The sequence below is a fragment of the Leopardus geoffroyi genome, chromosome B3, assembly GCF_018350155.1.
Source record: "Leopardus geoffroyi isolate Oge1 chromosome B3, O.geoffroyi_Oge1_pat1.0, whole genome shotgun sequence".
Taxonomy (NCBI): domain Eukaryota; kingdom Metazoa; phylum Chordata; class Mammalia; order Carnivora; family Felidae; genus Leopardus; species Leopardus geoffroyi.
Genome location: NC_059337.1, coordinates 13,099,517 through 13,113,545, shown reverse-complemented (window position 1 = coordinate 13,113,545; position 14,029 = coordinate 13,099,517). Strand labels below are relative to the sequence as shown.

The following is a 14,029-nucleotide window of genomic DNA, read 5'->3' as shown; positions in this document are numbered from 1 at the left end:
TAGGCAGAGGTAACTTCTTAGATCTAACCCAACAGCATGGAGACACTGTACATTACAAGGGAGGATGGGAGGGAAGAAAGTGGGTCAATTTGTTGGTATCAGAGAACGACCAATGACACAAAACTTTCACGTGTAAAATAGAGGGAGGTTAAAAATGACACCATGTAGTGTTTACCCAGCAAGGAATAACACATGTTACTGTGGATTTATCTCTAAAAACAAGAAAAGAGGGGTGCCCGGGTGGCTCACTCAGTTAAGCGTCCGGCTTGGCTCAGGTCATGATCTCGTGGTTCGTGGGTTCGCGTCGGGCTCTGTGCTGACAGCTCAGAGCTGGGAGCCTGCTTCATATTCTGTGTCTCCCTCTCTCTCTGCCCCTCCCCCTGCTTGTACTCTCTCTCTCTCAAACATAAACAAACATTAAAAAAATAAAAATAAATAAAAAACAAGAAAAGAAACGTCTCTGTCCTGCCCAAAATAATTGAGAAGAAAAGGAAACGGAATTGTAAACAAGGGTCTCTGATTCCTGTCCCTTTAGGTCCCTCTAAAATTGGGTCCTAAGCTCTCGTTACATGTATTCCTTCAGGAGTAACTGACAAAGTTGTAATAAAAAGAGAGAAAAGTCCCAAATTGCCCTCTCGTCCCTGAGAGTCAGTGTGTTCTACTACTGATGGGTCTGAGCATTTGGCAGGAGCCAAATCTACAAGAGGACAGCGGCTTCACCCCTTTTCCTAGAGGAACACTGGGGAGAAGAGAATCTGGCGAGAAATTAACCAGGCGCTCAACACCAGGTAAATTAACCAGAAAAGATACTGAGGGATGCAGCGTTCCTTCCCCCTGTAGGCATCATGGGAGCTAGTCTAATATCACGGTTAAAGACCTCTCCTCCTAAAAAATGCACTAACAGTTTAAAGAAATAAGTCTTCGGGAAGAAATAAATAAAGCCTTATGGACTAATAAGACCATAACATCTCTATAAGAAAACATATTAATGGTTGGATGAAAAACTAAAATTCTCTCTTCTGGAAGAATACATTTGGCATAAACATTAATGTCCAATTAATAGGTGAAGTCAGATGCAGTCTTTGCACAGCTTCCCTCCTTTGTCCACATAAAGGCATTATTGGGTGCTTTCTCCTCTGACTTTTTTAGGGTATTTTTTCATTCATCTCTTTGCTTATTCCGTTATGTTACCTTTTAACTGGAATGGCACTTTTTCCAAAAGAAGCTCTCTACTCTCTTCCACAAAGCATCCTTTGAGACTGAAAGCAAACCCAACTACTATGAAGGCAAAGAGAACTTTTGAGAAAATGGTCTTCAGTAGAGCTGAGAACCACTTTGCAGTTACCAGCAATTAATCTTTGAAGAAATGGGCAGTGAGGAGGTAATAAAGAAATACGTGTATGTTTTTCATTAACGAATGGAAAATCAGTCACGGATCTGTATTCCCGGAAACCAAACAGAAACTCCCGCCTTAGGATGGAAAGACTGAGAACAAATTGGAAGACCAGTCGAAAGGTTTTTGTCGGTCAAAGCAATATTTGACGGACACAGAGAAGATTATGTTAGTTTATATCTGAAACTACTGAAAATACTGGAAAAGGATGAGGAATAAAATAGTTGTTTCCTGCTATAGCAGGGGGGATTCCCCCCCCCCCAGACTGACAAAGATAAAACAACCCTAGACCATAGAAACCTGTCAACCGTAAAATGACTTACGAACTGTATATTAACAACGGTAACTTACGGACAGCAAGGGAATGGCAACTTTTCCAAGAAAATCAGGAGGTTTATCTCCATCTTCGTCAAACACTGTCACTTCCAAAACATCGTGGATATCTTTAATAGGACTGAAACAAGAAATGTACCACCTATTATATACAAAAACACATAAGTGGAGTCTGTTCCATGAAGATCTGAACACACGGTTTCACTAATTAAGCCTGTATGCCCTTAGAGTATAAAACTACCATTTAATTAAATTCCAAAAATTAAATCAAACTGAACTCTATTCCCAAACCTTCCATCATGGAGGATTCAGACATCCCTGTGAAAAAAAAAAAAAAGTCAACTTTTTTACTCTGACATTTTCCATGCATATGTGCACTCGAGTGTAGGACTATTAAAGAAGCAGGAGGATAAAGAATAAGAGACAGAATGAGGAGAGTAAAAGGACAGTGATTTCAAAGTAGCTTCCAAATAGGCAATAAGACTGTCTTTAAATTAATGAGGAAAAAAATAAATTAATGAAGAATTACCTTAAAAAAAAAAACAGGGCGGTGAAAATCACTTTTGCTGAGATTTACAGAAAATTTCCTAGTGTTGAAATGCAAAATACTAAAAATCCCATGCATATTTAGAAACATTTTTTACGTTGACCAGAAGCCAGACATCACCCCTGATGAAAAATGGAGCCATGGTCATTAGCAATGTGTTGAGCAAACAAGAAAATCTTTCATATGACAATGTGCAAGCTGGCTTAGGAGAGTTAATCCACGTTTCACAGATCCTTGGGAACTTTCACTAACGTTTTATAGTTTTCAGAGTACAGATCTTTCACCTCTTTAGTTAAGTTTATTCCTAGGTATTTTATGATTTTTGGTATAATTATAAATGGGATTGTCTTATTAATTTCTGTTTCTGCTGCTCCATTATTAGCGTATAGAAATGCAACAGATTTCTGTATATTGATTTTTATCCTACAGCCTTACTGAATTCATGTATCACTTCCAGTAGGTTTTTGGTAGAATCTTTAGGGTTTTCTATATAGAGTATCATGTCATCTGCAAATAGTGAACGTTTTACTTCCTGCTTACTAATTTGGATGCCTTTTATTTCTTTTTCTTGTCTGATTGCTGTGGCTAGGACTTCCAGGATGATGTTAAATAAAAGCGGTGAGATGGCACATCCTTGTTTTATTCTTGACCTTAGGGGAAAGCTCTCCTTTTTTCCTATTAAGTATGACGCTGTAAGTAAACCTACTTCATTGAGGATTTTTATCATGAATGGATGTTGTACCTTGTCAAATGCTTTTTCTGCATCTATTGAAATAACCGTATGGTTTTTATCCTCTTATTTATGTGATATAGCATGTTAACTGATTTGTAAATATTGAGCCATCCTTGCATCCTAGGAATAAATCGCCCTTGATTGTGGTGAATGTTTTTTTTTAAATGTGTTGTTGGATTCTGCCTGCTAATATATTATTGAGGATTTTTGCATCTATGTTCATCAGAGATATTAGCTTATAGTTAGTTCTCCTTTTCTGTGGTGTCTTTATCTGGTCTTGGAATCAGGGTAATGTTGGTCTCATAGAATGAATTTGGGAGTTTTCCTTCTCTCCTATTTTTTGCAAAAGTTTGAGAAGAATGGGTGTTAACTCTTCTTTAATTGTTTGGTAGGATTTACCTGTGCAACCACCTGGTATCAGACTTTTTTGTATGTTGGGAGTTTGTTGATTGTGAATTCAGTTTCGACCCTTGGGAACTTTCTACTTGGAAATCATCAACTCCATTCAGACTGTATTCTTTCGGTTATAAGCCCAACATTTCTTCAGTATTGTAAGGGCAGTGAACTCTCATTTGACCCCAATTCAACAGGTGCTTCCCCTTGAAGCCCAGGCACCTCAGAATCTAAAGCAAACCAGGAAATAAATCTATCTTTCTAAATGCCTGAATTTGAAAGAGTAGATAGGGCATCACTGTGGAGCAGGGGTCATTCAGACAAACTGGAATACAAGGAGACTTTGGGACTCTTTGAGAAATCACAGAAAACTTGTATTTTCAAAAAGACTCTGGCATAATACAAGTCTTTAGGCCTTATAATAATGTTGTCACACATAAACTTGAATTTAAGGCAGATCTACACGTGTAATTTGCTTTAACTCAGGAATGAATTTGTCTGGATATATGGAAGCTTCCACCTACTAACAGATTAATTGAGTTACTGAAAGATCTACCTTACAAATGTCTCCTATAACACTCCCTTGCAGTTCCAAATGGCCTTATCTATTATTAACACTCTATAAAATGAAAGGATAAAAAGTGTTTAGAAGGAAAAAAATAATAAGATTCATCCTTCGCTCATAAAAATGGACAGAACGTTCCACTCAGGAGCCCCAGCCTGCCCCAAACATATCACGGCTAACTGGTCTCTAAGTTAAAATTGCTCCTTGATATTCTGGAGGCTAAAGCACTTACAATGTAAAAACTTTGTTCCACTCAGGGTTGAGGTTTTTGTAAATGGTGTGTGTCTGAAGTCGGTCATTGCCTAACTCCAACAAGCAAAAAGGATCGCTCTTCCCTGGAAAGAGAACACAAGACATTGGTCAAGGCCAAGGACTCTCCTTGGTCAGAGATAAATGAATCGCAAAAGTAACAGAGGACAAGTGAATAAAAGTCATGCACCTTATACCAGTAAGACTGTGCTCGCTGAAAGGGCAAAAGTGAGCATCTCTTTCCAGCACGTCTTGTGTAGGAATTCAGGACACCGACAGAATCTACACGCGCTGGAAGAGAAGCACCTAATAGACAGGGACTCATATGCAACCCAGATGCAGGACTGACAGCCAGTGACCACACAGGTCACACAGGAGCAGGTGTCAATCTGGCAGGTGAGGGAGTCCAGTTTTGTGTTTTGTTTTAAAACAGAAGCTCTTCTCGACTCAAGGAGAACGTAGGCAGCAAACAGAGAGGAGCTTCTGTTTTACAGGTGCCTGGGTGGCTCAGTCGGTTGAGCATCCGACATCGGCTAGAGTCATGATCTCATGGTTCATGAGTTCGAGCCCCACAGTGGGCTCACCGCTGTCAACGCAGAGCCTGCTTTGGATCCTCTGTCTCCCTCTCTCTGCCCCTCCCCCATTAAGGCTCTCTCAAAAATAAATACATATTTAAAATATAGATAGATAAATAGATAGATAGATAGATAGATAGATAGATAGATAGATAATTACCCTGCTATAGCTGAAAGCCTAGGATAACCTATAGGCTTCTTCATGATCGTGAGAGAAGGGAGAAAAAAGTATAAACAGGGCTATTTAGGAGGTAAAACTTCTCTGCAGAGAGTGGCCAAGAACACTTATGATCTTATACATTTAGTACGTTATGAGAACACATATGCTGCATTTTTGCTGCTCGAAGACATGCGAAAGTAGAATTCCATAAAGCAAGTTCAAAGTTTTTATCTTAAAAGAAATGAAGCCTGACCCTTACTTCTCTCATCTCACCTCTTCTTTTGCCACCCCACCTCACATATCCTCCAAAAGACAATATAAATAAACAAATAAAAGGTTAGAAAATCCAAAATCCAAAGCTGAACCCAGAAAGCTGTCGAAAGAAAGAAAGAAAGAAAGAAAGAAAGAAAGAAAGAAAGAAGAAAAGAAACACTCTCCCCTTTTGTTAGGTTTGGTAGAGGGATCTAGAATCAGAACTGTCAGGGACAGAATGGATGGCTCTATAATGTCCATACAACATGAACACATCGCCGGCCTCTGCAGCAGTGACACTCTACAAAGCGGTGCGTACTAAATTAATTGGGGGCATAAGAACAGATGCTCTCCAACAAATGGTCGAGGAATCCCAGGCCAGGGTCTAATGCAGAGAGTACTCAGGCCTCTTGACCTATTGGCCTACCATTTAGGTCACTGAACCTACATCTAATTAACTTAATAACCAGGAGCTCTGAGGTACTGTGCATCATGTGAAGGAGTCTGCATGAATATTATATTAAAAAAAAAAGAAGATGCATGCTAAAAGTCATTATTAAACAGGAGATTGCATTCAATGGACTAGTGGTCTGGACACTTGGATGCCTGGCCAAAGCTTCTAAGTCAATGCCATGATCTCAGTGGCCAGTAGACAATGGCCAAGCCGTGGAGACATAAATGGATGAGTCGGGGTTGTCAATTATAACATGGAAATGGCCCCCGTCTAAATTTAACAGAGAAGGAATTGACTAAACTAATATCAGCTCTCAGAATCACCACAAAGATGGGAAAATCGGGGCTTGAAAATCACTAGAAACCAAAGGGTGTTTCGACATACTCAGGCACAAGACCCTCAGTCAGTATCTCACCCCAGGAAAAGTCTGGTGGGGCCTCCGCTTCCCGGGAAAACTAGCCTCCCAGATGCTCCTATTACCGGCCCCTGGGTGTGGCTGCCTCTAATATGAATTCTCTACTCCTGCTCCTTTGCGGCATTTGACACAAGAAGTGCTTTCTGATTCGGAGGAAGCATCGGATTGCTCCCGCCTAGCCAAGTACCGGGGTCCTCAATGCCAGAGCTCAGAAAAGAGGTGATGGCTTTTCACCTCCTGTCAACGCAAGGAGGCTCTGACCTCTTCTCCCAAACGTGCCCTGGGAAACTCCCCAAATTTCCAGGGCGTGGGTTCCGAAATCAAACCAATACAAAAACCCATCTACATCTTGCAAAATAATAATAATAATAAAATAGTAAAGTCTTGCTTATTTCCAGGCAGTTTTACTCGGGAGGCGTGTTTGTCAGGGCAGCGGGTAGGTTTTGGGTGGGGAGGGACTCCAGATTGCCTCTTTAACAACCATGAACTTGAAAGAGAACCCGAGCTCCCCGCTGAGCGCTCAGGTAGACGACGCTGGAGCTCTCAACCTGGGCTCAAAACAGCTACTTAACCGTTTGTCAGACTGTTAGTAGGTGTCAAGACTGCTCCTCCAGAGACACCCACATGACATTGCATCAGCAGTCCCTCCAGGGAAACCACCTGACACTTTTAATGAAAGCCCTGGGGTGACCCCACAGCAGGGCAGAGACACGGCCGGTCCTGTGCAGGCACAGGTGGGCTGGAGCTGTGGCCCCCTCTCTCTTGAGCCAGCACACTCTTAGCCGTCCCAGCTAATGAGGAACAGACTTCCTTCCAGAAACTGGGAACTTCAGTTATGCGTCTCCAAGGAACATCCCGCACCAACCCTCCGAAGGTAATTCCGTCAAAGCTCATTAAAACGCTGCATTTGTTAATATTACAGTATAAACAGGCAGAGAGGAGGAAGAAGAAACAAAGACATAAACACGTTTATGGAGTAGTTCATCTATCCTTTCTGGGTTGCTTTCCTTCCCTAACACGGTTCCGGATATCTGGGGGCTTTCAATGAAATTTCCATCATGGATGTATTTATCGGGGAGAAAAAAAGTGATCTCCCGTAATACGTGAAACGTCCAAATGTTCTCCCAATGGCACTGGGCACACACACCAGGCAAACTGACGTACACACACTTGGGACAGCGCTTTTTGTTTTTTGCTCCACCTGGCTGCACAGGTAAAACACCTAGATGACCTCTTCTACATCCAGACACACGTCACCTCGACACGGTCCCGCCACTGGCGACTCAGTTGCATGGTACTCCTCTAGGACCCTGCGCTCAAAAGTTTTCAACACCACTCCGCAATCCATTTATAGCCCTGGAATGGCAAGCAGGGGGTTCTCATTTAAATAACTTCACCTTTCTATCAGGTGCAGAAGTTGAACGGCAAGTAATAAATGTGTTTTAGAGGTCCCATCGTTCATGTGACATTTACTAAGCCCCCACTCTGCTCCTGGCACTTCGGAACCAGGCCCCGATGCACCAGATACCGCCAAGTCCTTACCTTTAAGGGACTCTCAGAATAATCTCTGCTTTTCAGCAAATGTCACCCTTCCCGTGAAAGCTTCCCACATGATGTCATCACATGACATCACATGATGTCATCTGTGATGACAGCTCAGAGCCTGGAGCCTGCTTTGGATTCTGCGTCTCCCTCTCTCTCTGCCCCTCCCCCACTCATGCTCTGTCTCTCTCTCTCTCTCTTTCTCTCTCTCTCTCTCTCAAAAATAAATAAACATTAAAAAAATTGAAAAAAAAAGAAATGGATAGGTTAATCTTGAGAAAGAGACAGATGAAAGCCTTAAATTTATTAACAAGATAGACACACAGATACAGATAATAAATAAATATTAACAATATTAAATAATAATATTAGTAAATAAATATAAATGGTGGCAATCAGGATATGTACGATGTGGGTGGATAAATGCAGAGATTAACTTGAAGCCTTGAAGGCCATGACTAGTACTTTTCACTTAAATTCATTTCTTGTTTCTCATCTAGCAGCCAGGAGCCACCACAGACTCATCAGTACAAGGGACAGGATTAGAAGGAAGGGTTTCTAGAGGACGATCCTTCCTGAAGTTAAGCGTAAAGCATCATGGCTCAGAAGGGGAGGCCCACAGAGCCATGCCAGAGTAAATTGCCATAAACCCTCCCTTCACGCCTTGTTTCCAAACATATGCATATAAACCTTCCCACTGCATACTGGTACAAAGCGCTCATCTTAAAAACTTATTCTCTGACAATTTACCCCACACGATCCATCCTGATCTACCCTCTATTCCCAAACCCTATTATCGAGGTCGATGTGTCTTTCCCCCCACCCACCCCTGACCAGCACACAGAGATGTGGGGCTCAGACATGCTTCCTATTCTGCATGTGGAATGACCTCTCCCTGCAATGCTCTCCCAACCCTTGGTCCTAACCAAAACACGAAGGCCAACTCACCTCCAAGACCTAGTTCAAGATGCATCATCTTCATAGAACTTTCTCTGCAACCTGAGGCTCCATGGCGCCTCCCCTTTCCCCCCAACCCCTATGATGATTAACTTGAAAATTATGATGCTTCACTGCATGGTGCACCTGCTCCTTTATCCGACAAATACTCTATGATCCCGGCAACGTAAACAACACTGTGCTACGAGCCGAGAGGGGTTTTCAAAGAAGAAACGCTCATCTCTGTTGGTGCTGGGTCTAACTTTCCAAGTACGTCCTGCCTCCCTGAGTGGGTTGCAAGCTTTTCGAATCCAAAGAAAGGCCTCGGTGGAGTCACACAGGTGACCACGTCCTTACGTCACTGCTGCAGACATCCAGAGCATGGCACAGACAGGTCTATCTTAGGGCTGCGAGATCCGCAGAGGAACAGAAGGACTCAATTTTGCTCTAATGTTATTTAACTAAATTTGCACTTTTCTACTATTCTAGCACAAACACAGAAAACATACAAGAAATAGTGACGTAAGAATCTTTCCTTCTTCTGACTCCATTCCCCTGTCACTAGTCAAGTTCGGAAAAAAAAAAAACCACCAGCACTGTCTACTCCATTTGCCTAACATCTCCCCCTTTCCACTGTTGCACCCTGAAAATCCTCCAGGCACGTGATTTCTTCCAGGTCTGGGGAAAACGCTGTAGGCTCTGGAACATGCTGTTCCCTGGTTTGAAAATGCTTTCCTTTTACCTCTGCCGTGCTAACTCATCTCTGACATCCTTGCTAAAACATCGCAGGAACACCAGGCTGGTGTCCTTTTAATGAACCTTGGCATCCTGTTCTTGACCTTAGGAGTACAACTGTCATTACAACTGATCCGTGAACAACACACGTTTGAAACATGCAGGTACACTCCTAGGTGGATTTTTTTTTTTAAATAGATAATACAGTATCATACCGCAAATGAATTTTCTCTTCCATGGTTTTCTTAATAACATTTTCTATTGTAAGAATACAGTATATAATACATATAACATACACGTATGTGTTACTCGGCTCTTTGTGTTATCAAAAAGGCTTCAGGTCAACAGTTGGCTCTGAGTACTTAAAAGTTACATGCCGGGACCCTTGGGTGGCTCAGTCTCTTAAGCGTCCGTCTTCAGCTCAGGTCATGATCTCACGGTTTGGGAGTTCAAGCCCCCCCCCCCACCGCCACCCCATCCCACATTGGGCTCTCTGCTGTCAGCACAGAGCCTGCTTCAGATCCTGTCTCCCTCTCTCTCTGACCCTCCCTGCTTCGTGTTCTCTCTCAAAAAATAAACAAACATTAAAAAATTAAGAGTTAAATTCCAATTTTTGCCCATTTTGACCATATGGACTCTCAATGCTCCTACCCCCGCCCCTTACTGTTCAAGTATCAACTGTGGATCCTGCCGGTTTAATTAGCCGCTTCACGTGGGAGCGAGGGTCAATGCCTGTTCCCTGAGACATCCCCAGAGCCTACCACAGCCTCTCCCATAGAGCAGGTATGTTTGCTGAAAAAATTCATTAATTACTAAGAACCCAACTAATAAGATCCAAGTGACTCCTTTGTTAATTCGCAGGCCAAAAGCGCACTGAGTTCATTCGCTCTCAAGGTCCTACTAATTTAAACACTGCTAAATATTACACATACTTCCAAACGCTGCGCCGACGAGAGTCCCATGTTCTTTGGCAGACTATTAAAGCAGATGGCGAGCCAAAGACAGATTTATATAGTTTTCGATGTGTTTTTAAAAAGTTGGTCTTGATTTGAGCCCAGCTATCCAAGAGTTCTCAAGGAAATTAAAAGCATTCAATCACTATTGTTAATGCTTTTAGAAATTGCAATTACAGTCGTCCCTTTGAAAATAGGGCATCTTTAAGAGGAGAGGTATTGCTATGGATACAACTTCAAACAGACAATGAAAACAAACCAGAAAATGGACAGGTGACTTAAAATTCCCAGTGAACAGTAACTGTAAGACTCTTTTCCTCTGATACAAGCAGTCAGGTTTTGAAGAAAACAAAAAAACAATCAAAAACATTCATAGTCAATGTAATAATTTATAGAAACTACTCAAAAGTCATGATTGCAGCATATGGCTAGAATAGTTCTACTCTACAGTGTGGGATCTAAATGAAGTGTTTTGGTCAATAGTTTTTCAGAATAGCGCTCTTGTATGTAACAAAAAAAACAGATGAGCCCCGCAAAAGTATTTTATATTGATAAAACTATTATTCAGATTATCAAAATGTGAAAGCGAGCACTAAAGTGGCTTAAGTATTAAACCAGTATTAAGAATTTTCCGGGGCGCCTGGGTGGCGCAGTCGGTTAAGCGCCCGACTTCAGCCAGGTCACGATCTCGCGGTCCGTGAGTTCGAGCCCCGCATCGGGCTCTGGGCTGATGGCTTGGAGCCTGGAGCCTGTTTCCGATTCTGTGTCTCCCTCTCTCTCTGCCCCTCCCCCGTTCATGCTCTGTCTCTCTCTGTCCCAAAAATAAATAAACGTTGAAAAAAAAAAATTAAAAAAAAAAAAAAAAAAAAAAAAAAAAAAAAAAAAGAATTTTCCTACCAGGAAACACTTTTTTTTTTTCTTTACTTTTATCAGGCAGCAGAAACAGAACAAAAAGAAAAAACATTTTAGACCGGTAACTAGATTTCTCGAAGTGTTCGTTGAAAAGCCAAGTGGGATGAGAAATCCTGGTATTTCTGACGTTATTTGATAGAAAATTATAAACAAAACATTAAGACAAAAATCTTTGGAATTCTCCACATCAACCATAATCTACTCGAATAGATTTAATAAAAAAAATGGAAATAGTATTTATTGAACATGCAATATGTGTCAGGCATGTTCACAAAAGTTTTAATTAACCCTCAAAATATCCGCGGGGAAGGGGACCTAAGGCCAGTATGTGGTAGAACCAAGATTTAAAATAGTTCTCCATTTCTGTGCCTGTTTTACACCATAATAGATATGGATTAGAATGAAAGCAGCTACCATAAAAATAAAGAGTAAAAAAATGGGGACTGAGTTCCATCTTTGACGAATAAGTCATTGCGTTGAACACCAATTGACTTAACCCCTGAGTCACGATCTCTTAAGGCTCATTCACCGAATGAATGGAGAACTCTACCCCAGGCCTGAGAGATGATCCCTGTGTGTGGAACAACAGACCAAGAGCTCCTCCTAATGGCACTGGGAACTGGAAACGCCACCCAGATTTTGAGCAAGGTCCTCATTCACTTCCATGATACCCGCTGCCCCCTACAGGCAACTCTGAGAAAGGCTGAGCCACCAAGTTCCTTAAGGGTGTGTCGGAGGTACAGTAGGTACTCAATGAATATTTCTTGAAGGTCACTAGATCTGCCACCAAGCTGACTTAGTTGACACAAGTTTTAAAAGCAACTGGGAAGCTGTATTGGGCTCCCTGGAAAGAAGGTGGGGATTTGGGAATTACATGTATCTTTGTTCTCCTGGATCAGGTGCTATTGGGGACCCTATCCTGCTTATTTATCCAGTGAAGCTACTTCACAATAAGAAATATATATATATATATATATATGGCAGTTGTCTTATCACCACTGGCAACAGAGACAGGGTCCACGTGACAACCCTACTGCCAAGAAGTCACGAAGATCCAGACATATTTGAAAGCCTTTTGCCTCTGATGGGTGGGTTTTGTAGGGCAAAATGTGCCAAAGAAGTTGCAAGGATGCAAGAAAAGTCCCCGGAGAACAAGTAACGCTAGGGTGTGAGCAAAGATGGTATTTCCGGTTTGTTCCTTCGTCGTCTCTTGATAGACACCTCCCCAGGTTCTCCTCATGGCGGACAGACTATTACCATGACAGGAACGTGAAGACTTAAGATAGGATTGTGCTACAAAGAGGAGAGATATTGAGATCTGTATTCCATTACATTGTTGCATTATTTATTGTCATCCTACGAGGAGGTGGGCTTGCCACGCGGCTGCACATGCTCTTTTGCTACCGTTGGCTTGGTGAGGTAAAGAAAACTCTCCTACGTTTCTACAACCCCCATTTTATGCCCAGAATTCTTAATGGGTAGGGGCACCTTGGCAGTGGTAACAGGGTAGAAGAATGAAGCAGAGGGAGACCGGACAATAGCCAGTCTTACCGCTAGAAGATTCCCTAGGGGAAAGGATGTCAACATATAAGAATGATTGTAAAGAATAAAGAGGAGGCTTAATTAACAGGAAGGAAGAAGTGTGAAACCCACATCTTGATTCGGAGAATATAAAAGAAGAGTCATTGCGGGGCGCCTGGGTGGCGCAGTCGGTTAAGCGTCCGACTTCAGCCAGGTCACGATCTCGCGGTCCGTGAGTTCGAGCCCCGCGTCAGGCTCTGGGCTGATGGCTCAGAGCCTGGAGCCTGCTTCCGATTCTGTGTCTCCCTCTCTCTCTGACCCTCCCCCGTTCATGCTCTGTCTCTCTCTGTCTCAAAAATAAATAAAAACGTTAAAAAAAAAAAAAAAAAAAGAAGAGTCATTGACTAGGTGTTGAATTTGGCAGGTACCTTCTTTATGTCCATGGTAGTTATGATGGCTTCAGTACTGAAACAGGGAAGCAGCCCCTTAATGTTAAAATCTAGCAGGTTTCCCACCATAGTCTATCAATTATAATAAGGCTCTCCAGAACCATCCTCCCTATGTGTGCTGAACATATAGTAAATGGTTTCCCACTTTTCACTGGTTGCTCTCTCAATAGGTAGGTTAAGCATTGTCGTTTGTACCGAAATCCAAACCTGATGAGAAAAGATTCAGTTCTTTAACAATTTTTCTATTTGTCTGTCGCCTACATTATTATCCTGCATGATACAAACTCTGTTTTTTTCCCCACAGTATTAACTCATGAATCTGATGGAGCCCCGGGCAAAGCCCTCTCTGAGGGCTTTACCATAGAGGAAACTTGTTGCACACATCATTTCTCAGCGCTGCCCTGAACAAAATCTTCCTCTCACTTCATTAGAATGTGGCTTCCTTTCTTCTCAAAACAGCTGAGTTTTAAGACTGGCAGCAGCTGAGTGGCATATGTGGGTCTCATTAAGCATTACCGACAGCTAGCCTCACCTTGAGTCTCAAAGTACAATTTATCATCTGTTTCGTGAATCAAGGCTATGGCCTGCTTTACTACAGAAGTAATAGCATCAGAATGGACAACCTATTACTTAAAAATTTTAGGTTACGTTGGACTCAAGGGGTTTGTGAGACAAACTCTTTAATAAAAATATCTGACAGGCTCTTCTATTAGAATGACTGCTTATGGCCATCCACATCTAATATTGGCTGTAGAGAACATTAAAATGTCTTTCACCAATTTTAGACGGACCGACTGCAAGAGAAGATACATTACTTCGGATTTTTTAAGCGTCGTCTCACTTATATACAAACAAGTGCCAGACATAAAAAAAAAAAAAAAAAAAATACCAAGCTACCTATAAATTCAAACA

General features: G+C 41.9%; 1 protein-coding gene across 9 annotated transcripts in view; it reads right to left on the bottom strand.

The window, feature by feature from the left end:
* The window catches only part of MCTP2 (multiple C2 and transmembrane domain containing 2), a 241,814-nt gene that overhangs the window by 95,173 nt on the left and 132,612 nt on the right, over positions 1 to 14,029 (bottom strand). For all 9 annotated transcript variants that reach the window (XM_045448744.1, XM_045448743.1, XM_045448740.1 and 6 more), the window contains 2 exons: positions 4,197 to 4,299; positions 1,745 to 1,847 (listed from right to left, as the gene is read on the bottom strand). In XM_045448744.1, coding sequence (XP_045304700.1) covers positions 1,745 to 1,847; positions 4,197 to 4,299 — 206 coding nt within the window. The remainder of the gene's footprint in view (positions 1 to 1,744; positions 1,848 to 4,196; positions 4,300 to 14,029) is intronic.